This window comes from Oncorhynchus clarkii, unplaced genomic scaffold (assembly GCF_045791955.1).
Source record: "Oncorhynchus clarkii lewisi isolate Uvic-CL-2024 unplaced genomic scaffold, UVic_Ocla_1.0 unplaced_contig_584_pilon_pilon, whole genome shotgun sequence".
NCBI classification, from domain to species: Eukaryota; Metazoa; Chordata; class Actinopteri; order Salmoniformes; family Salmonidae; genus Oncorhynchus; species Oncorhynchus clarkii.
The window spans coordinates 63,297-86,714 of NW_027260844.1; the positions used below are offsets into that span (position 1 = coordinate 63,297).

Consider the following 23,418-nt stretch of genomic DNA (forward strand, 5'->3'; position numbering starts at 1 on the left):
GTGTGGGAGTGTCTAATTCCAACAGGTTAGATCAAATGCCAGTTTGTTATGAACCTGTACACCTCTCACCACCTACCTATTTAAACTGTATACAAAACACTGTACACCCCTCACCCCCTACTTATTTAAACTGTATACAACACACTGTACACCCCTCACCCCCTACTTATTTAAACTGTATACAACACACTGTACACCCCTCACCCCCTACGTATTTAAACTGTATACAACACACTGTACACCCCTCACCCCCTACTTATTTAAACTGTATTAAACACACTGTACACCCCTCACCCCTACTTATTTAAACTGTATACAACACACTGTACACCCCTCACCCCCTACTTATTTAAACTGTATTAAACACACTGTACACCCCTCACCCCCTACTTATTTCAACTGTATACAACACACTGTACACCCCTCACCCCCTTCTTATTTAAACTGTATACAACACACTGTACACCCCTCACCCCCTTCTTATTTAAACTGTATACAACACACTGTACACCCCTCACCCCCTACTTATTTAAACTGTATTCAACACACTGTACACCCCTCACCCCCTACTTATTTAAACTGTATACAACACACTGTACACCCCTCACCGCCTACTTATTTAAACTGTATACAACACACTGTACACCCCTCACCCCCTACTTATTTAAACTGTTTTCAACACACTATACACCCCTCACCCCCTACTTATTTAAACTGTATACAACACACTGTACACCCCTCACCCCCTACTTATTTAAACTGTATTCAACACACTATACACCCCTCACCCCCTACTTATTTAAACTGTATACAACACACTGTACACCCCTCACCGCCTACTTATTTAAACTGTATACAACACACTGTACACCCCTCACCCCCTACTTATTTAAACTGTATTAAACACACTGTACACCCCTCACCCCCTACTTATTTAAACTGTATACAACACACTGTACACCCCTCACCCCCTTCTTATTTAAACTGTATACAACACACTGTACACCCCTCACCCCCTACTTATTTAAACTGTATACAACATACTGTACACCCCTCACCCACTACTTATTTAAACTGTATACAACATACTGTACACCCCTCACCCCCTACTTATTTAAACTGTATACAGCACACTGTACACCCCTCAACCCCTACTTATTTATACTGTATACAACACACTGTACACCCCTCACCCCCTACTTATTTTAACGGTATACAACACACTGTACACCCCTCACCCCCTACTTATTTTAACGGTATACAACACACTGTACACCCCTCACCCCCTACTTATTTAAACTGTATACAACACACTGTACACCCCTCACCCCCTACTTATTTAAACTGTATACAGCACACTGTACACCCCTCACCCCCTACTTATTTAAACTGTATACAACACACTGTACACCCCTCACCCCCTACTTATTTAAACTGTATACAACACACTGTACACCCCTCAACCCCTACTCATTTATACTGTATACAGCACACTGTACACCCCTCACCCCCTACTTATTTAAACTGTATTCAACACACTGTACACCCCTCACCCCCTACTTATTTAAACTGTATACAGCACACTGTACACCCCTCAACCCCTACTTATTTAAACTGTATACAGCACACTGTACACGCCTCACCCCCTACTTATTTAAACTGTATACAACACACTATACACCCCTCACCCCCTACTTATTTAAACTGTATACAACACACTGTACACCCCTCAACCCCTACTCATTTATACTGTATACAGCACACTGTACACCCCTCACCCCCTACTTATTTAAACTGTATACAACACACTGTACACCCCTCACCCCCTACTTATTTAAACTGTATACAGCACACTGTACACCCCTCACCCCCTACTTATTTAAACTGTATACAGCACACTGTACACCCCTCACCCCCTACTTATTTAAACTGTATTCAACACACTGTACACCCCTCACCCCCTACTTATTTAAACTGTATTCAACACACTGTACACCCCTCACCCCCTACTTATTTAAACTGTATACAACACACTGTACACCCCTCACCCCCTACTTATTTAAACTGTATACAACACACTGTACACCCCTCACCCCCTACACATTTCAACTGTATTCAACACACAGGTTAAAATAAATGTGATTTGATTTTCTTCTCCACAACTTCAGATTTTGAACCACCTCAAGTCAGTCCGATCAACCCTCATCCTGGTAGGGTTTTGTTTCTCATTGTCTATGGCTACATGTCTGATGTGGAATGTGTTTGAGTCTTGTCTTGCACAAAATCATGTACATCATCAAGTGATCAGTCTTGTTAAGAGAGACACATTCAGGTCATTAAATATGTTTTGTTGTATTTAGTGGCTTGTTTTGTAGAACACATTTGTTCTTATGGGTTTTAGTTAATTATGGCTCTAATAAATAACCATTTTCTGACATGAATCTCAGGTGCTGAGGCTGTACTGAAGCAGCTCTCGGAGCAAGCGTTTGTGGATAAGCATATGGCTGATCTCATTCAGAGGGTCAAGATGGTGCTGCATGTAGCAGATGACCTGCTTGTGGAGGAGATGATACCAGATGAATTTTACTCAAGACTCCTTATGGCTGGGACCAGTCAGGAACAAATGAGACTAATGTCGGATGCTTTACAAGCAGGAGGAACAAGAGTGAAATCTGCCTTCTACAAAGCTCTCCTTAACCATGAACCTCGTCTTGTCCAGGACCTGGGTAAGATCGAACTCCTCTGATTCCCTGTAGCTCAGTTGGTAGAACATGGTGCTTGCAATGCCAGGATAATGGGTTCACTTCCCATGACCACCCATATGTAAAAATATATGCAGAAATATATATAGTCCCTTTGGATAAAAGCATCTGATGAATGTCATATCATTTATTATTATTGCTCTCCCACTATGAGTAGCTGAAACATGGAGGGACATTAGTACGGCCCCTGTAACTTGCAAAGTTTCCCAAAACAACCATCATATTTCAAATAGACGGCCCTCACTTAGGGCTTGTACAGACATGAACTATTCGTCTGTCCATCAGATATTCAACTCATTTCATTGTGTTATCGATATTGCAGCATTGTGTGCATGGCATTCCCCCCATTATTTTGTTGCATAAATAATCACTGCCCTCTTACAGACATCATACAGTATATTTAAAGATCAGTTTCCAGATAATTCCTGCTATAATATTGTAAGGTATTTTTGCAGAGTCCAGTGCAGTTTTGTGGACAGAGCGTGTATTCATATGTGTGTATTCAGTGTGTATTCTCATAGTGTGTATTCTCATAGTGTGTATTCTTATGTATTTTGATGGGAAGTATGTACATTTACAGTAACATTTCTAATCCCATTCTTCTACCAATGGCAGCAGCAGCTTCCCACTGATGAATGTGATGACCTGGGTTGGTCCTCGACCGCTGGACAAAGGGCAGCAAGTGGTCCCTCTTCCAGAGCAGGATGTCAGAATACTACAGTCACTATAATCCCAATCTGCATCGGAGTGTTGGGAGATAAGACTGACAGCAAGTCTATGATGATTTAAAGTTAAAGATGTTATGGTCTTGTGTTTGTGCTAACATTCCACTACTTGACACTTCTTGTCATGCCAAACAGTCTGGCATGACAAAATCAATCAAAATCTAATCAAAATGTATTCATCACGCGCACAGAATATACTGTGTGTAAATTAATGAGTGTGGGTGTGCGTGCGTCTGTGTGGGTGGGAATGTGTGGAGTGCTGTGTGTAGACAGCCAGTGATTGCAGGTAGACAGTCATTGATAAGCTGTTCAGCAGTTTTAATGCTTCAGAGCTCAACCCCAGTGATGAACGGTGCAGACTTCACCACCACCCAGTCTTGTGGTGGAGGGCGGTTCAGCTGCCGTACCAGGCGGTGATACAGCCAGTCAGTATGCAGCTCAATGGTACATCTGTAGAAACTGGTGGCAAGTCTTTTCAGCCACCTGAGGAAGAACAGGCACTGGCGTGCCTTCTTGATAAATGCACCAAGGAGTGGCAAGGAGTGGAATGTGACCACAAACACACCAGATTCCTTCAGGCTAGTAGTGTGTCCTAGTGTTTACAGTAATTTGTAACAATGTTAATTTTTAAATGTCTTTTGTCTTTGTAATTACATTCTTTCTCTGTAATTGGGTGGTGCATTTCCTCATTTCTCTCATTTACTTCTATTAATGTAGTGATTATAAATTACTATTTTAATGTTGAAATGTTGACATTTAACACCATTCAGTTTGTACAAATGTGTTGAACCAGAAGGGTGCAGAGTCATGTTATTAATAGTCAGATTGTATGTTTCTGACGGGCTACTCTGTTCTCTGGTGGTACTGTATTCCACACAGGTCCAGCCACCACAGAGATAGAAGGAAAATACTTATCATAGAGGGCCAACTTTAACCTTGTGATGGTCCAGTTGTTGCTGTTTACCACAGTTTCCATTCTATTTCTCTGAAATGTTGCCTTACTCTACATATGGAATAGCAAGCCTCTATGGAAACGGTGTAGTCAGAACAATAAATGCAGTTTTGAGTGTTGTCATATATTTTCTGTTTCATTAATTGGTCTGAATTTTCATATCTTATCAAAAGTCCTTTATTACACAGATGTTTACTAAGTTTTTTCTGCTTTTGAATGGAGGCATATTATTTGAGCTACTACAGTTTGTTAATAAGGTGTACGTCTCTGAGGAGCACGTCTCTGAGGAGCACGTCTCTGTCATGGAGCACGTCTCTGTCATGGAGCACGTCTCTGTCATGGAGCACGTCTCTGTCATGGAGCACGTCTCTGTCATGGAGCACGCCTCTGTCATGGAGCACGCCTCTGTCATGGAGCACGCCTCTGTCATGGAGCACGCCTCTGTCATGGAGCACGTCTCTGTCATGGAGCACGTCTCTGTCATGGAGCACGTCTCCAGTGAAAAATACATTTATACATTAAGACCTGGGACCATGCCTCAGGACTACCTGGCCTAATGACTCATTGCTGTCCCTAGTCCACCTGGTCATGCTGCTGCTCCAGTTTCAACTGTTCTGCCTGCACCTATGGAACCCTGACCTGTTCACCGGACATGCTACCTTGTCCCGGACCTGATATTTACTCCGGAGGTGCTGACCTGTTGCACCTTCTACAACGACTGTGATTATTATTATTTGACCCTGCTGGTCATCTATCAACATTTTACCATCTTGGCCATGACTGTTATGATCTCCACCCGGCACAGCCAGAAGAGGACATAAGTGAACTTGAGGAGGTTCTTAAAATCTATCATATCTGACAATTGTAAGTCACTCTGGATAAGATTGTCTGTTAAATTACTAAAATAGAAATGTAAATCTGATCTGGTTTATGGAACTTGATCTTTGTACGGTGACTTAATATCTTTCCTTTGAATGAGGAGATTACCCCTGGTCTGGTCAGTCAGATCAGTTCAGGGCAGGTGTATCATGTTGAACTGTCTTTTGAATGAGGAGATTACCCCAGGTCTGGTCAGTCAGATCAGTTCAGGGCAGGTCTATCATGTTGAACTGTCTTTTGAATGAGGAGATTACCCCAGGTCTGGTCAGTCAGATCAGTTCAGGGCAGGTCTATCATGTTGAACTGTCTTTTGAATTAGGAGATTACCCCAGGTCTGGTCAGTCAGATCAGTTCAGGGCAGGTCTATCATGTGTTCTATCAAACAAATATTATACATACATTCAATAGTATCTCATTTAGCCTGTATGTTTGCAATTCAAAGACATTGAGATGTGACATTCCACCCCAACACACAGCCTTTTCAAATCAAATCCCTGTTAAAAAAATGTATGATGGACTCTGACTTCATGGAAACATCAACCAATAGAACAGTTGGTGTTACAGGAAAACTATAAAGAGCAATATATTTACTGGAATGAGAGGTCTGAGTGTGAGAGAGGGAAAGAGAGAGAGGGGATAGGAGAGAGGGAAGGAGAGAGAGGGAAGGAGAGAGAGGGGATAGGAGAGAGGGAAAGAGAGAGGGAAGGAGAGAGGGAAGGAGAGAGGGAAAGAGAGAGAGGGGATAGGAGAGAGAGGGGATAGGAGAGAGGGAAAGAGAGAGGGAAGGAGAGAGGGGGGATAGGAGAGAGGGAAGGAGAGAGGGAAAGAGAGAGGGAAGGAGAGAGGGAAGAGAGAGGGAAGGAGAGAGGGAAGGAGAGAGAGGGAAGGAGAGAGGGAAAGAGAGAGAGGGGATAGAAGAGAGTGAAGGAGAGAGAGGGAAGGAGAGAGGGAAGGAGAGAGGGAAAGAGAGAGAGGGGATAGGAGAGAGGGAAGGAGAGAGGGAATAAGAGAGCGGGAAGGAGAGAGGGAAGGAGAGAAGGAAAGATAGAGAGGGGATAGGAGAGAGGGAAGGAGAGAGAGGGAAGGAGAGAGGGAAGGAGAGAGGGAAAGAGAGAGAGGGAAGGAGAGAGAGGGAATGAGAGAGCGGGAATGAGAGAGAGGGCAGGAGAGAGCAGGAAGGAGAGAGCAGGAAGGAGAGAGGGAAGGAGAGAGGGAAGGAGAGAGAGGAAATGAGAGAAGGGGAAGGAGAAAGGAACCGTGACATTGGTATAGTGAGAGCACATTCTACACTGTGGTATCAAATTAAACTTTAGTCTTGAATTTTTCTTTCACACAAGGTTCTATTGCTATGAAGTAGATAGACCAATAAGATGTTATTTGATTTATGAAGTAGGCCTACTTTCGTGCCAGCAGATCTTCTCATTATAATCTGTCTAGACTTGTTCAGCGACATCCATGTTTCTTCTGTTCTGTTCTTTTCATAGGAAGTACATCCACCCATTTCATAACTAGTAGTCCTACCTTCACTCATCCATAAGATACAGTATCTATCCATCACAAGTTGATACTAAGATGCGCTGTAGCCTAGAACAATTTGAAACAAATAAACCCAACCAAATAATGTTGAATTCAGTTGTGACAGGGAACTAGCCTAAACTGGTGCTCCCCACACAGTAGGTGCTCTATTATTCCAACATGATTGTAAAAACAGTGTTTTGGTCTACTGTATTTTGCTTTGACAGAGTTTAAAGGTGAGGTGTGACTGATTAGTACATACATTAGGATATGACTCTTTACTTTCACCCTTCACCTTGATTCTTTGTTATTATATTTCTTACAGTAGGAACTGTATGTTTGCAACTGTTGTTTCCATTTCACAAGAATGGAAACAAGCCCTGCACTAAAACTCTTGATCCAAAGGTGCTCTTTAAAAGATATTGTTGAGTCATGAAAAGTTTGTTCTTACATTGTGTGTGTAAAAACTACTTTCACTTCTCCATCCTCCTAACTTCACGTCCAGTGTTTTGTTTCTGGTCTATCTTCTCTTGATTTTCAACGTTTGACACTGTCTATTTATCTGTGGACTTAATCCTTCTGAAAACTAAAAAACTTACATTTGAGAACGTGGCTTATAAAGTTTCTTCACAAATGTCCACATCTGCCTGTCATTACGTCTTAGTAACCATGTATTTAGAATATATACACTAATTACATATGAACATGGATGTAGAATAGATACACTAATTACATTTGATCATGGATGTAGAATAGATACACTAATTACATATGATCATGGATGTAGATTAGATACACTAATTACATATGATCATGGATGTAGAATATATACACTAATTACATACATGATCATGGATGTAGATTAGATACACTAATTACATATGATCATGGATGTAGATTAGATACACTAATTACATATGATCATGGATGTAGAATAGATACACTAATTACATATGATCATGTACTTAGATTAGATACACTAATTACATATGATCATGTACTTAGAATAGATACACTAATTACATATGATCATGTACTTAGATTAGATACACTAATTACATATGATTGTGTACTTAGATTAGATACACTAATTACATATGATCATGTACTTAAAATAGATACACTAATTACATATGATCATGGATGTAGATTAGATACACTAATTACATATGATCATGGATGTAGAATAGATACACTAATTACATATGATCATGAATGTAGATTAGCAAATATATATTTGTTATTTTTGACTACTGTCATTTTCTTTTGCTATGCAAGTAGAAAACTACAAAATAACTTGGAAATTTGGCAACACTTGTTATTCTTAGATTTAACAACACTCAATAAAAGATGCCAGCCAGAAAGCTATTTTATTAAAAAATCAGTAAAAGAAAGATGAATTATGCCACTAAAACCATTAGCTTGAAACATTAAACATTTTTCATGAACATGTTACAGCCAAAGCATTATTTAGTTGAATGAAGCAAAAGTTATTGTGTGACAGGATTTTTCATGAGTTGAATTTGTTTTAAGCACTATTGCGCAATCATGGTAATATACTGAGCAAGATAATTCTATTTTATAGAGGGGAAATTGGGGTTAAGAATGGCTACCACACTGAGGTGTTTTTTGTACCTCGCATAATTTTGCATGCAAATGAATATGAAAACCAGTCACAACAGCAGCTTGGCATTTATTGAGATGACTCATGTACTGAAGGCAGCTCTGCAGAGTGGTCACTATCTGACACAGCCACAAAGTCATACAATCTGATTTGAAACCTAACCGTAACCCTACCCTTAGCCACACTGCTAACCCTAGTGCTTAACCTTAACCTTAAAATAAGACCAAAAAGCTCATTTTCATTTTCATAAATTTTTACAATTATCATCAATCTTGACTTTGCATTTGGTCCTTCTAGCAGAAACCGCTCAGTCATGCCTCCATGGCAAAACTCATGCCAATGAATGTAAACCTGCATCACAACATGACAAAGAACAGCCACACCTACAGTATACCCATACTGCTGTACTTCTTTCAACACCACATAGTCTTGTTTTTCAGTGTGTTTTCTTGCTAGAGGGCCGTGTCAGTAGCACAGAATATATATTTGCTGAACATTGCCTTTATGTGGTAAGTATCAGCATGTTTTTGTTTAAACTTTTCAAACATTTCACGATCAACTCTCAGTAGATCAGTGTGGGCTCATTTAAAGGAAAGACATAACTTTGCAATCATTTCAATTTCCTCATGCAATAGGTTTTTGAAAGAAACTGCTTAGAAGTGCTTGAAATTGCTTAGGACTGCTTTCAGAGTAAGGAAAAAAATCAGTAATTTTGAAGAGATTTGCAACTTTATGAGAGAATATGAATATAATTGTGTTTTATATAAGTAGCAAAATTTATGAAATCTTTGATTAGGGTTAAGCTTGGGATAGATTTATTCAGATTTTGATGAATATCTTAAGGTGATAATGAAATGCTAAAATTCCTACAAATGAGAAGATTTTGTAATGTAAGAGATTTGCAACTTTGGGTGCATTTGTAAATTCACTCTAGAGTGTCAGAGTGCGCTCAGAGTGTGCTCTGGGCGTTTGTAAATTCACTCTAGAGTGTCAGAATGCGCTCAGAGTGTGCTCTGGGCGTTTGTAAATTCACTCTAGAGTGTCAGAATGCGCTCAGAGTGTGCTCTGGGCGTTTGTAAATTCACTCTAGAGTGTCAGAATGCGCTCAGAGTGTGCTCTGGGCGTTTGTAAATTCACTCTAGAGTGTCAGAATGCGCTCAGAGTGTGCTCTGGGCGTTTGTAAATTCACTCTAGAGTGTCAGAATGCGCTCAGAGTGTGCTCTGGGCGTTTGTAAATTCACTCTAGAGTGTCAGAATGCGCTCAGAGTGTGCTCTGGGCGTTTGTAAATTCACTCTAGAGTGTCAGAATGCGCTCAGAGTGTGCTCTGGGCGTTTGTAAATTCACTCTAGAGTGTCAGAATGCGCTCAGAGTGTGCTCTGGGCGTTTGTAAATTCACTCTAGAGTGTCAGAATGCGCTCAGAGTGTGCTCTGGGCGTTTGTAAATTCACTCTAGAGTGTCAGAATGCGCTCAGAGTGTGCTCTGGGCGTTTGTAAATTCACTCTAGAGTGTCAGAATGCGCTCAGAGTGTGCTCTGGGCGTTTGTAAATTCACTCTAGAGTGTCAGAATGCGCTCAGAGTGTGCTCTGGGCGTTTGTAAATTCACTCTAGAGTGTCAGAATGCGCTCAGAGTGTGCTCTGGGCGTTTGTAAATTCACTCTAGAGTGTCAGAATGCGCTCAGAGTGTGCTCTGGGCGTTTGTAAATTCACTCTAGAGTGTCAGAATGCGCTCAGAGTGTGCTCTGGGCGTTTGTAAATTCACTCTAGAGTGTCAGAATGCGCTCAGAGTGTGCTCTGGGCGTTTGTAAATTCACTCTAGAGTGTCAGAATGCACTCAGAGTGTGCTCTGGGCGTTTGTAAATTCACTCTAGAGTGTCAGAATGCACTCAGAGTGTGCTCTGGGCGTTTGTAAATTCACTCTAGAGTGTCAGAATGCACTCAGAGTGTGCTCTGGGCGTTTGTAAATTCACTCTAGAGTGTCAGAATGCACTCAGAGTGTGCTCTGGGCGTTTGTAAATTCACTCTAGAGTGTCAGAATGCACTCAGAGTGTGCTCTGGGCGTTTGTAAATTCACTCTAGAGTGTCAGAATGCACTCAGAGTGTGCTCTGGGCGTTTGTAAATTCACTCTAGAGTGTCAGAATGCACTCAGAGTGTGCTCTGGGCGTTTGTAAATTCACTCTAGAGTGTCAGAATGCACTCAGAGTGTGCTCTGGGCGTTTGTAAATTCACTCTAGAGTGTCAGAATGCACTCAGAGTGTGCTCTGGGCGTTTGTAAATTCACTCTAGAGTGTCAGAATGCACTCAGAGTGTGCTCTGGGCGTTTGTAAATTCACTCTAGAGTGTCAGAATGCACTCAGAGTGTGCTCTGGGCGTTTGTAAATTCACTCTAGAGTGTCAGAATGCACTCAGAGTGTGCTCTGGGCGTTTGTAAATTCACTCTAGAGTGTCAGAATGCACTCAGAGTGTGCTCTGGGCGTTTGTAAATTCACTCTAGAGTGTCAGAATGCACTCAGAGTGTGCTCTGGGCGTTTGTAAATTCACTCTAGAGTGTCAGAATGCACTCAGAGTGTGCTCTGGGCGTTTGTAAATTCACTCTAGAGTGTCAGAATGCACTCAGAGTGTGCTCTGGGCGTTTGTAAATTCACTCTAGAGTGTCAGAATGCACTCAGAGTGTGCTCTGGGCGTTTGTAAATTCACTCTAGAGTGTCAGAATGCACTCAGAGTGTGCTCTGGGCGTTTGTAAATTCACTCTAGAGTGTCAGAATGCACTCAGAGTGTGCTCTGGGCGTTTGTAAATTCACTCTAGAGTGTCAGAATGCACTCAGAGTGTGCTCTGGGCGTTTGTAAATTCACTCTAGAGTGTCAGAATGCACTCAGAGTGTGCTCTGGGCGTTTGTAAATTCACTCTAGAGTGTCAGAATGCACTCAGAGTGTGCTCTGGGCGTTTGTAAATTCACTCTAGAGTGTCAGAATGCACTCAGAGTGTGCTCTGGGCGTTTGTAAATTCACTCTAGAGTGTCAGAATGCACTCAGAGTGTGCTCTGGGCGTTTGTAAATTCACTCTAGAGTGTCAGAATGCACTCAGAGTGTGCTCTGGGCGTTTGTAAATTCACTCTAGAGTGTCAGAATGCACTCAGAGTGTGCTCTGGGCGTTTGTAAATTCACTCTAGAGTGTCAGAATGCACTCAGAGTGTGCTCTGGGCGTTTGTAAATTCACTCTAGAGTGTCAGAATGCACTCAGAGTGTGCTCTGGGCGTTTGTAAATTCACTCTAGAGTGTCAGAATGCACTCAGAGTGTGCTCTGGGCGTTTGTAAATTCACTCTAGAGTGTCAGAATGCACTCAGAGTGTGCTCTGGGCGTTTGTAAATTCACTCTAGAGTGTCAGAATGCACTCAGAGTGTGCTCTGGGCGTTTGTAAATTCACTCTAGAGTGTCAGAATGCACTCAGAGTGTGCTCTGGGCGTTTGTAAATTCACTCTAGAGTGTCAGAATGCACTCAGAGTGTGCTCTGGGCGTTTGTAAATTCACTCTAGAGTGTCAGAATGCACTCAGAGTGTGCTCTGGGCGTTTGTAAATTCACTCTAGAGTGTCAGAATGCACTCAGAGTGTGCTCTGGGCGTTTGTAAATTCACTCTAGAGTGTCAGAATGCACTCAGAGTGTGCTCTGGGCGTTTGTAAATTCACTCTAGAGTGTCAGAATGCACTCAGAGTGTGCTCTGGGCGTTTGTAAATTCACTCTAGAGTGTCAGAATGCACTCAGAGTGTGCTCTGGGCGTTTGTAAATTCACTCTAGAGTGTCAGAATGCACTCAGAGTGTGCTCTGGGCGTTTGTAAATTCACTCTAGAGTGTCAGAATGCACTCAGAGTGTGCTCTGGGCGTTTGTAAATTCACTCTAGAGTGTCAGAATGCACTCAGAGTGTGCTCTGGGCGTTTGTAAATTCACTCTAGAGTGTCAGAATGCACTCAGAGTGTGCTCTGGGCGTTTGTAAATTCACTCTAGAGTGTCAGAATGCACTCAGAGTGTGCTCTGGGCGTTTGTAAATTCACTCTAGAGTGTCAGAATGCACTCAGAGTGTGCTCTGGGCGTTTGTAAATTCACTCTAGAGTGTCAGAATGCACTCAGAGTGTGCTCTGGGCGTTTGTAAATTCACTCTAGAGTGTCAGAATGCACTCAGAGTGTGCTCTGGGCGTTTGTAAATTCACTCTAGAGTGTCAGAATGCACTCAGAGTGTGCTCTGGGCGTTTGTAAATTCACTCTAGAGTGTCAGAATGCACTCAGAGTGTGCTCTGGGCGTTTGTAAATTCACTCTAGAGTGTCAGAATGCACTCAGAGTGTGCTCTGGGCGTTTGTAAATTCACTCTAGAGTGTCAGAATGCACTCAGAGTGTGCTCTGGGCGTTTGTAAATTCACTCTAGAGTGTCAGAATGCACTCAGAGTGTGCTCTGGGCGTTTGTAAATTCACTCTAGAGTGTCAGAATGCACTCAGAGTGTGCTCTGGGCGTTTGTAAATTCACTCTAGAGTGTCAGAATGCACTCAGAGTGTGCTCTGGGCGTTTGTAAATTCACTCTAGAGTGTCAGAATGCACTCAGAGTGTGCTCTGGGCGTTTGTAAATTCACTCTAGAGTGTCAGAATGCACTCAGAGTGTGCTCTGGGCGTTTGTAAATTCACTCTAGAGTGTCAGAATGCACTCAGAGTGTGCTCTGGGCGTTTGTAAATTCACTCTAGAGTGTCAGAATGCACTCAGAGTGTGCTCTGGGCGTTTGTAAATTCACTCTAGAGTGTCAGAATGCACTCAGAGTGTGCTCTGGGCGTTTGTAAATTCACTCTAGAGTGTCAGAATGCACTCAGAGTGTGCTCTGGGCGTTTGTAAATTCACTCTAGAGTGTCAGAATGCACTCAGAGTGTGCTCTGGGCGTTTGTAAATTCACTCTAGAGTGTCAGAATGCACTCAGAGTGTGCTCTGGGCGTTTGTAAATTCACTCTAGAGTGTCAGAATGCACTCAGAGTGTGCTCTGGGCGTTTGTAAATTCACTCTAGAGTGTCAGAATGCACTCAGAGTGTGCTCTGGGCGTTTGTAAATTCACTCTAGAGTGTCAGAATGCACTCAGAGTGTGCTCTGGGCGTTTGTAAATTCACTCTAGAGTGTCAGAATGCACTCAGAGTGTGCTCTGGGCGTTTGTAAATTCACTCTAGAGTGTCAGAATGCACTCAGAGTGTGCTCTGGGCGTTTGTAAATTCACTCTAGAGTGTCAGAATGCACTCAGAGTGTGCTCTGGGCGTTTGTAAATTCACTCTAGAGTGTCAGAATGCACTCAGAGTGTGCTCTGGGCGTTTGTAAATTCACTCTAGAGTGTCAGAATGCACTCAGAGTGTGCTCTGGGCGTTTGTAAATTCACTCTAGAGTGTCAGAATGCACTCAGAGTGTGCTCTGGGCGTTTGTAAATTCACTCTAGAGTGTCAGAATGCACTCAGAGTGTGCTCTGGGCGTTTGTAAATTCACTCTAGAGTGTCAGAATGCACTCAGAGTGTGCTCTGGGCGTTTGTAAATTCACTCTAGAGTGTCAGAATGCACTCAGAGTGTGCTCTGGGCGTTTGTAAATTCACTCTAGAGTGTCAGAATGCACTCAGAGTGTGCTCTGGGCGTTTGTAAATTCACTCTAGAGTGTCAGAATGCACTCAGAGTGTGCTCTGGGCGTTTGTAAATTCACTCTAGAGTGTCAGAATGCACTCAGAGTGTGCTCTGGGCGTTTGTAAATTCACTCTAGAGTGTCAGAATGCACTCAGAGTGTGCTCTGGGCGTTTGTAAATTCACTCTAGAGTGTCAGAATGCACTCAGAGTGTGCTCTGGGCGTTTGTAAATTCACTCTAGAGTGTCAGAATGCACTCAGAGTGTGCTCTGGGCGTTTGTAAATTCACTCTAGAGTGTCAGAATGCACTCAGAGTGTGCTCTGGGCGTTTGTAAATTCACTCTAGAGTGTCAGAATGCACTCAGAGTGTGCTCTGGGCGTTTGTAAATTCACTCTAGAGTGTCAGAATGCACTCAGAGTGTGCTCTGGGCGTTTGTAAATTCACTCTAGAGTGTCAGAATGCACTCAGAGTGTGCTCTGGGCGTTTGTAAATTCACTCTAGAGTGTCAGAATGCACTCAGAGTGTGCTCTGGGCGTTTGTAAATTCACTCTAGAGTGTCAGAATGCACTCAGAGTGTGCTCTGGGCGTTTGTAAATTCACTCTAGAGTGTCAGAATGCACTCAGAGTGTGCTCTGGGCGTTTGTAAATTCACTCTAGAGTGTCAGAATGCACTCAGAGTGTGCTCTGGGCGTTTGTAAATTCACTCTAGAGTGTCAGAATGCACTCAGAGTGTGCTCTGGGCGTTTGTAAATTCACTCTAGAGTGTCAGAATGCACTCAGAGTGTGCTCTGGGCGTTTGTAAATTCACTCTAGAGTGTCAGAATGCACTCAGAGTGTGCTCTGGGCGTTTGTAAATTCACTCTAGAGTGTCAGAATGCGCTCAGAGTGTGCTCTGGGCGTTTGTAAATTCACTCTAGAGTGTCAGAATGCGCTCAGAGTGTGCTCTGGGCGTTTGTAAATTCACTCTAGAGTGTCAGAATGCGCTCAGAGTGTGCTCTGGGCGTTTGTAAATTCACTCTAGAGTGTCAGAATGCGCTCAGAGTGTGCTCTGGGCGTTTGTAAATTCACTCTAGAGTGTCAGAATGCGCTCAGAGTGTGCTCTGGGCGTTTGTAAATTCACTCTAGAGTGTCAGAATGCGCTCAGAGTGTGCTCTGGGCGTTTGTAAATTCACTCTAGAGTGTCAGAATGCGCTCAGAGTGTGCTCTGGGCGTTTGTAAATTCACTCTAGAGTGTCAGAATGCGCTCAGAGTGTGCTCTGGGCGTTTGTAAATTCACTCTAGAGTGTCAGAATGCGCTCAGAGTGTGCTCTGGGCGTTTGTAAATTCACTCTAGAGTGTCAGAATGCGCTCAGAGTGTGCTCTGGGCGTTTGTAAATTCACTCTAGAGTGTCAGAATGCGCTCAGAGTGTGCTCTGGGCGTTTGTAAATTCACTCTAGAGTGTCAGAATGCGCTCAGAGTGTGCTCTGGGCGTTTGTAAATTCACTCTAGAGTGTCAGAATGCGCTCAGAGTGTGCTCTGGGCGTTTGTAAATTCACTCTAGAGTGTCAGAATGCGCTCAGAGTGTGCTCTGGGCGTTTGTAAATTCACTCTAGAGTGTCAGAATGCGCTCAGAGTGTGCTCTGGGCGTTTGTAAATTCACTCTAGAGTGTCAGAATGCGCTCAGAGTGTGCTCTGGGCGTTTGTAAATTCACTCTAGAGTGTCAGAATGCGCTCAGAGTGTGCTCTGGGCGTTTGTAAATTCACTCTAGAGTGTCAGAATGCGCTCAGAGTGTGCTCTGGGCGTTTGTAAATTCACTCTAGAGTGTCAGAATGCGCTCAGAGTGTGCTCTGGGCGTTTGTAAATTCACTCTAGAGTGTCAGAATGCGCTCAGAGTGTGCTCTGGGCGTTTGTAAATTCACTCTAGAGTGTCAGAATGCGCTCAGAGTGTGCTCTGGGCGTTTGTAAATTCACTCTAGAGTGTCAGAATGCGCTCAGAGTGTGCTCTGGGCGTTTGTAAATTCACTCTAGAGTGTCAGAATGCGCTCAGAGTGTGCTCTGGGCGTTTGTAAATTCACTCTAGAGTGTCAGAATGCGCTCAGAGTGTGCTCTGGGCGTTTGTAAATTCACTCTAGAGTGTCAGAATGCACTCAGAGTGTGCTCTGGGCGTTTGTAAATTCACTCTAGAGTGTCAGAATGCACTCAGAGTGTGCTCTGGGCGTTTGTAAATTCACTCTAGAGTGTCAGAATGCACTCAGAGTGTGCTCTGGGCGTTTGTAAATTCACTCTAGAGTGTCAGAATGCACTCAGAGTGTGCTCTGGGCGTTTGTAAATTCACTCTAGAGTGTCAGAATGCACTCAGAGTGTGCTCTGGGCGTTTGTAAATTCACTCTAGAGTGTCAGAATGCACTCAGAGTGTGCTCTGGGCGTTTGTAAATTCACTCTAGAGTGTCAGAATGCACTCAGAGTGTGCTCTGGGCGTTTGTAAATTCACTCTAGAGTGTCAGAATGCACTCAGAGTGTGCTCTGGGCGTTTGTAAATTCACTCTAGAGTGTCAGAATGCACTCAGAGTGTGCTCTGGGCGTTTGTAAATTCACTCTAGAGTGTCAGAATGCACTCAGAGTGTGCTCTGGGCGTTTGTAAATTCACTCTAGAGTGTCAGAATGCACTCAGAGTGTGCTCTGGGCGTTTGTAAATTCACTCTAGAGTGTCAGAATGCACTCAGAGTGTGCTCTGGGCGTTTGTAAATTCACTCTAGAGTGTCAGAATGCACTCAGAGTGTGCTCTGGGCGTTTGTAAATTCACTCTAGAGTGTCAGAATGCACTCAGAGTGTGCTCTGGGCGTTTGTAAATTCACTCTAGAGTGTCAGAATGCACTCAGAGTGTGCTCTGGGCGTTTGTAAATTCACTCTAGAGTGTCAGAATGCACTCAGAGTGTGCTCTGGGCGTTTGTAAATTCACTCTAGAGTGTCAGAATGCACTCAGAGTGTGCTCTGGGCGTTTGTAAATTCACTCTAGAGTGTCAGAATGCACTCAGAGTGTGCTCTGGGCGTTTGTAAATTCACTCTAGAGTGTCAGAATGCACTCAGAGTGTGCTCTGGGCGTTTGTAAATTCACTCTAGAGTGTCAGAATGCACTCAGAGTGTGCTCTGGGCGTTTGTAAATTCACTCTAGAGTGTCAGAATGCACTCAGAGTGTGCTCTGGGCGTTTGTAAATTCACTCTAGAGTGTCAGAATGCACTCAGAGTGTGCTCTGGGCGTTTGTAAATTCACTCTAGAGTGTCAGAATGCACTCAGAGTGTGCTCTGGGCGTTTGTAAATTCACTCTAGAGTGTCAGAATGCACTCAGAGTGTGCTCTGGGCGTTTGTAAATTCACTCTAGAGTGTCAGAATGCACTCAGAGTGTGCTCTGGGCGTTTGTAAATTCACTCTAGAGTGTCAGAATGCACTCAGAGTGTGCTCTGGGCGTTTGTAAATTCACTCTAGAGTGTCAGAATGCACTCAGAGTGTGCTCTGGGCGTTTGTAAATTCACTCTAGAGTGTCAGAATGCACTCAGAGTGTGCTCTGGGCGTTTGTAAATTCACTCTAGAGTGTCAGAATGCACTCAGAGTGTGCTCTGGGCGTTTGTAAATTCACTCTAGAGTGTCAGAATGCACTCAGAGTGTGCTCTGGGCGTTTGTAAATTCACTCTAGAGTGTCAGAATGCACTCAGAGTGTGCTCTGGGCGTTTGTAAATTCACTCTAGAGTGTCAGAATGCACTCAGAGTGTGCTCTGGGCGTTTGTAAATTCACTCTAGAGTGTCAGAATGCACTCAGAGTGTGCTCTGGGCGTTTGTAAATTCACTCTAGAGTGTCAGAATGCACTCAGAGTGTGCTCTGGGCGTTTGTAAATTCACTCTAGAGTGTCAGAATGCACTCAGAGTGTGCTCTGGGCGTTTGTAAATTCACTCTAGAGTGTCAGAATGCACTCAGAGTGTGCTCTGGGCGTTTGTAAATTCACTCTAGAGTGTCAGAATGCACTCAGAGTGTGCTCTGGGCGTTTGTAAATTCACTCTAGAGTGTCAGAATGCACTCAGAGTGTGCTCTGGGCGTTTGTAAATTCACTCTAGAGTGTCAGAATGCACTCAGAGTGTGCTCTGGGCGTTTGTAAATTCACTCTAGAGTGTCAGAATGCACTCAGAGTGTGCTCTGGGCGTTTGTAAATTCACTCTAGAGTGTCAGAATGCACTCAGAGTGTGCTCTGGGCGTTTGTAAATTCACTCTAGAGTGTCAGAATGCACTCAGAGTGTGCTCTGGGCGTTTGTAAATTCACTCTAGAGTGTCAGAATGCACTCAGAGTGTGCTCTGGGCGTTTGTAAATTCACTCTAGAGTGTCAGAATGCACTCAGAGTGTGCTCTGGGCGTTTGTAAATTCACTCTAGAGTGTCAGAATGCACTCAGAGTGTGCTCTGGGCGTTTGTAAATTCACTCTAGAGTGTCAGAATGCACTCAGAGTGTGCTCTGGGCGTTTGTAAATTCACTCTAGAGTGTCAGAATGCACTCAGAGTGTGCTCTGGGCGTTTGTAAATTCACTCTAGAGTGTCAGAATGCACTCAGAGTGTGCTCTGGGCGTTTGTAAATTCACTCTAGAGTGTCAGAATGCACTCAGAGTGTGCTCTGGGCGTTTGTAAATTCACTCTAGAGTGTCAGAATGCACTCAGAGTGTGCTCTGGGCGTTTGTAAATTCACTCTAGAGTGTCAGAATGCACTCAGAGTGTGCTCTGGGCGTTTGTAAATTCACTCTAGAGTGTCAGAATGCACTCAGAGTGTGCTCTGGGCGTTTGTAAATTCACTCTAGAGTGTCAGAATGCACTCAGAGTGTGCTCTGGGCGTTTGTAAATTCACTCTAGAGTGTCAGAATGCACTCAGAGTGTGCTCTGGGCGTTTGTAAATTCACTCTAGAGTGTCAGAATGCACTCAGAGTGTGCTCTGGGCGTTTGTAAATTCACTCTAGAGTGTCAGAATGCACTCAGAGTGTGCTCTGGGCGTTTGTAAATTCACTCTAGAGTGTCAGAATGCACTCAGAGTGTGCTCTGGGCGTTTGTAAATTCACTCTAGAGTGTCAGAATGCACTCAGAGTGTGCTCTGGGCGTTTGTAAATTCACTCTAGAGTGTCAGAATGCACTCAGAGTGTGCTCTGGGCGTTTGTAAATTCACTCTAGAGTGTCAGAATGCACTCAGAGTGTGCTCTGGGCGTTTGTAAATTCACTCTAGAGTGTCAGAATGCACTCAGAGTGTGCTCTGGGCGTTTGTAAATTCACTCTAGAGTGTCAGAATGCACTCAGAGTGTGCTCTGGGCGTTTGTAAATTCACTCTAGAGTGTCAGAATGCACTCAGAGTGTGCTCTGGGCGTTTGTAAATTCACTCTAGAGTGTCAGAATGCACTCAGAGTGTGCTCTGGGCGTTTGTAAATTCACTCTAGAGTGTCAGAATGCACTCAGAGTGTGCTCTGGGCGTTTGTAAATTCACTCTAGAGTGTCAGAATGCACTCAGAGTGTGCTCTGGGCGTTTGTAAATTCACTCTAGAGTGTCAGAATGCACTCAGAGTGTGCTCTGGGCGTTTGTAAATTCACTCTAGAGTGTCAGAATGCACTCAGAGTGTGCTCTGGGCGTTTGTAAATTCACTCTAGAGTGTCAGAATGCACTCAGAGTGTGCTCTGGGCGTTTGTAAATTCACTCTAGAGTGTCAGAATGCACTCAGAGTGTGCTCTGGGCGTTTGTAAATTCACTCTAGAGTGTCAGAATGCACTCAGAGTGTGCTCTGGGCGTTTGTAAATTCACTCTAGAGTGTCAGAATGCACTCAGAGTGTGCTCTGGGCGTTTGTAAATTCACTCTAGAGTGTCAGAATGCACTCAGAGTGTGCTCTGGGCGTTTGTAAATTCACTCTAGAGTGTCAGAATGCACTCAGAGTGTGCTCTGGGCGTTTGTAAATTCACTCTAGAGTGTCAGAATGCACTCAGAGTGTGCTCTGGGCGTTTGTAAATTCACTCTAGAGTGTCAGAATGCACTCAGAGTGTGCTCTGGGCGTTTGTAAATTCACTCTAGAGTGTCAGAATGCACTCAGAGTGTGCTCTGGGCGTTTGTAAATTCACTCTAGAGTGTCAGAATGCACTCAGAGTGTGCTCTGGGCGTTTGTAAATTCACTCTAGAGTGTCAGAATGCACTCAGAGTGTGCTCTGGGCGTTTGTAAATTCACTCTAGAGTGTCAGAATGCACTCAGAGTGTGCTCTGGGCGTTTGTAAATTCACTCTAGAGTGTCAGAATGCACTCAGAGTGTGCTCTGGGCGTTTGTAAATTCACTCTAGAGTGTCAGAATGCACTCAGAGTGTGCTCTGGGCGTTTGTAAATTCACTCTAGAGTGTCAGAATGCACTCAGAGTGTGCTCTGGGCGTTTGTAAATTCACTCTAGAGTGTCAGAATGCACTCAGAGTGTGCTCTGGGCGTTTGTAAATTCACTCTAGAGTGTCAGAATGCACTCAGAGTGTGCTCTGGGCGTTTGTAAATTCACTCTAGAGTGTCAGAATGCACTCAGAGTGTGCTCTGGGCGTTTGTAAATTCACTCTAGAGTGTCAGAATGCACTCAGAGTGTGCTCTGGGTTTGTAAATTCACTCTAGAGTGTCAGAATGCACTCAGACTCTAGAGTGTCAGAATGCACTCAGAGTGTGCTCTGGGCGTTTGTAAATTCACTCTAGAGTGTCAGAATGCACTCAGAGTGTGCTCTGGGCGTTTGTAAATTCACTCTAGAGTGTCAGAATGCACTCAGAGTGTGCTCTGGGCGTTTGTAAATTCACTCTAGAGTGTCAGAATGCACTCAGAGTGTGCTCTGGGCGTTTGTAAATTCACTCTAGAGTGTCAGAATGCACTCAGAGTGTGCTCTGGGCGTTTGTAAATTCACTCTAGAGTGTCAGAATGCACTCAGAGTGTGCTCTGGGCGTTTGTAAATTCACTCTAGAGTGTCAGAATGCACTCAGAGTGTGCTCTGGGCGTTTGTAAATTCACTCTAGAGTGTCAGAATGCACTCAGAGTGTGCTCTGGGCGTTTGTAAATTCACTCTAGAGTGTCAGAATGCACTCAGAGTGTGCTCTGGGCGTTTGTAAATTCACTCTAGAGTGTCAGAATGCACTCAGAGTGTGCTCTGGGCGTTTGTAAATTCACTCTAGAGTGTCAGAATGCACTCAGAGTGTGCTCTGGGCGTTTGTAAATTCACTCTAGAGTGTCAGAATGCACTCAGAGTGTGCTCTGGGCGTTTGTAAATTCACTCTAGAGTGTCAGAATGCACTCAGAGTGTGCTCTGGGCGTTTGTAAATTCACTCTAGAGTGTCAGAATGCACTCAGAGTGTGCTCTGGGCGTTTGTAAATTCACTCTAGAGTGTCAGAATGCACTCAGAGTGTGCTCTGGGCGTTTGTAAATTCACTCTAGAGTGTCAGAATGCACTCAGAGTGTGCTCTGGGCGTTTGTAAATTCACTCTAGAGTGTCAGAATGCACTCAGAGTGTGCTCTGGGCGTTTGTAAATTCACTCTAGAGTGTCAGAATGCACTCAGAGTGTGCTCTGGGCGTTTGTAAATTCACTCTAGAGTGTCAGAATGCACTCAGAGTGTGCTCTGGGCGTTTGTAAATTCACTCTAGAGTGTCAGAATGCACTCAGAGTGTGCTCTGGGCGTTTGTAAATTCACTCTAGAGTGTCAGAATGCACTCAGAGTGTGCTCTGGGCGTTTGTAAATTCACTCTAGAGTGTCAGAATGCACTCAGAGTGTGCTCTGGGCGTTTGTAAATTCACTCTAGAGTGTCAGAATGCACTCAGAGTGTGCTCTGGGCGTTTGTAAATTCACTCTAGAGTGTCAGAATGCACTCAGAGTGTGCTCTGGGCGTTTGTAAATTCACTCTAGAGTGTCAGAATGCACTCAGAGTGTGCTCTGGGCGTTTGTAAATTCACTCTAGAGTGTCAGAATGCACTCAGAGTGTGCTCTGGGCGTTTGTAAATTCACTCTAGAGTGTCAGAATGCACTCAGAGTGTGCTCTGGGCGTTTGTAAATTCACTCTAGAGTGTCAGAATGCACTCAGAGTGTGCTCTGGGCGTTTGTAAATTCACTCTAGAGTGTCAGAATGCACTCAGAGTGTGCTCTGGGCGTTTGTAAATTCACTCTAGAGTGTCAGAATGCACTCAGAGTGTGCTCTGGGCGTTTGTAAATTCACTCTAGAGTGTCAGAATGCACTCAGAGTGTGCTCTGGGCGTTTGTAAATTCACTCTAGAGTGTCAGAATGCACTCAGAGTGTGCTCTGGGCGTTTGTAAATTCACTCTAGAGTGTCAGAATGCACTCAGAGTGTGCTCTGGGCGTTTGTAAATTCACTCTAGAGTGTCAGAATGCACTCAGAGTGTGCTCTGGGCGTTTGTAAATTCACTCTAGAGTGTCAGAGTGCACTCAGAGTGTGCTCTGGGCGTTTGTAAATTCACTCTAGAGTGTCAGAGTGCACTCAGAGTGTGCTCTGGGCGTTTGTAAATTCACTCTAGAGTGTCAGAGTGCACTCAGAGTGTGCTCTGGGCGTTTGTAAATTCACTCTAGAGTGTCAGAGTGCACTCAGAGTGTGCTCTGGGCGTTTGTAAATTCACTCTAGAGTGTCAGAGTGCACTCAGAGTGTGCTCTGGGCGTTTGTAAATTCACTCTAGAGTGTCAGAGTGCACTCAGAGTGTGCTCTGGGCGTTTGTAAATTCACTCTAGAGTGTCAGAGTGCACTCAGAGTGTGCTCTGGGCGTTTGTAAATTCACTCTAGAGTGTCAGAGTGCACTCAGAGTGTGCTCTGGGCGTTTGTAAATTCACTCTAGAGTGTCAGAGTGCACTCAGAGTGTGCTCTGGGCGTTTGTAAATTCACTCTAGAGTGTCAGAGTGCACTCAGAGTGTGCTCTGGGCGTTTGTAAATTCACTCTAGAGTGTCAGAGTGCACTCAGAGTGTGCTCTGGGCGTTTGTAAATTCACTCTAGAGTGTCAGAGTGCACTCAGAGTGTGCTCTGGGCGTTTGTAAATTCACTCTAGAGTGTCAGAGTGCACTCAGAGTGTGCTCTGGGCGTTTGTAAATTCACTCTAGAGTGTCAGAGTGCACTCAGAGTGTGCTCTGGGCGTTTGTAAATTCACTCTAGAGTGTCAGAATGCACTCAGAGTGTGCTCTGGGCGTTTGTAAATTCACTCTAGAGTGTCAGAATGCACTCAGAGTGTGCTCTGGGCGTTTGTAAATTCACTCTAGAGTGTCAGAATGCACTCAGAGTGTGCTCTGGGCGTTTGTAAATTCACTCTAGAGTGTCAGAGTGCAC

General features: G+C 44.0%; 2 protein-coding genes across 2 annotated transcripts in view; both read left to right on the top strand.

Annotated features, from left to right (window-relative positions):
* On the top strand, nucleotides 1-3,652 carry LOC139401899 (NACHT, LRR and PYD domains-containing protein 1 homolog). Its single transcript, XM_071145906.1, has 4 exons — nucleotides 1-25; nucleotides 2,169-2,210; nucleotides 2,448-2,726; nucleotides 3,378-3,652. The coding sequence occupies exons 3-4, from the start codon at nucleotides 2,501-2,503 to the stop codon at nucleotides 3,392-3,394; spliced, it is 243 nt and encodes an 80-aa protein (XP_071002007.1). The 5' UTR covers nucleotides 1-25; nucleotides 2,169-2,210; nucleotides 2,448-2,500; the 3' UTR covers nucleotides 3,395-3,652.
* A 5,228-nt stretch (nucleotides 3,653-8,880) lies between these two features.
* LOC139401897 (nuclear GTPase SLIP-GC-like) overlaps nucleotides 8,881-23,418 on the top strand; it is a gene marked incomplete at its 3' end in the record, with an annotated part of 32,709 nt that continues 18,171 nt past the window's right edge. The window contains exon 1 of the mRNA XM_071145903.1: nucleotides 8,881-8,966. The remainder of the gene's footprint in view (nucleotides 8,967-23,418) is intronic.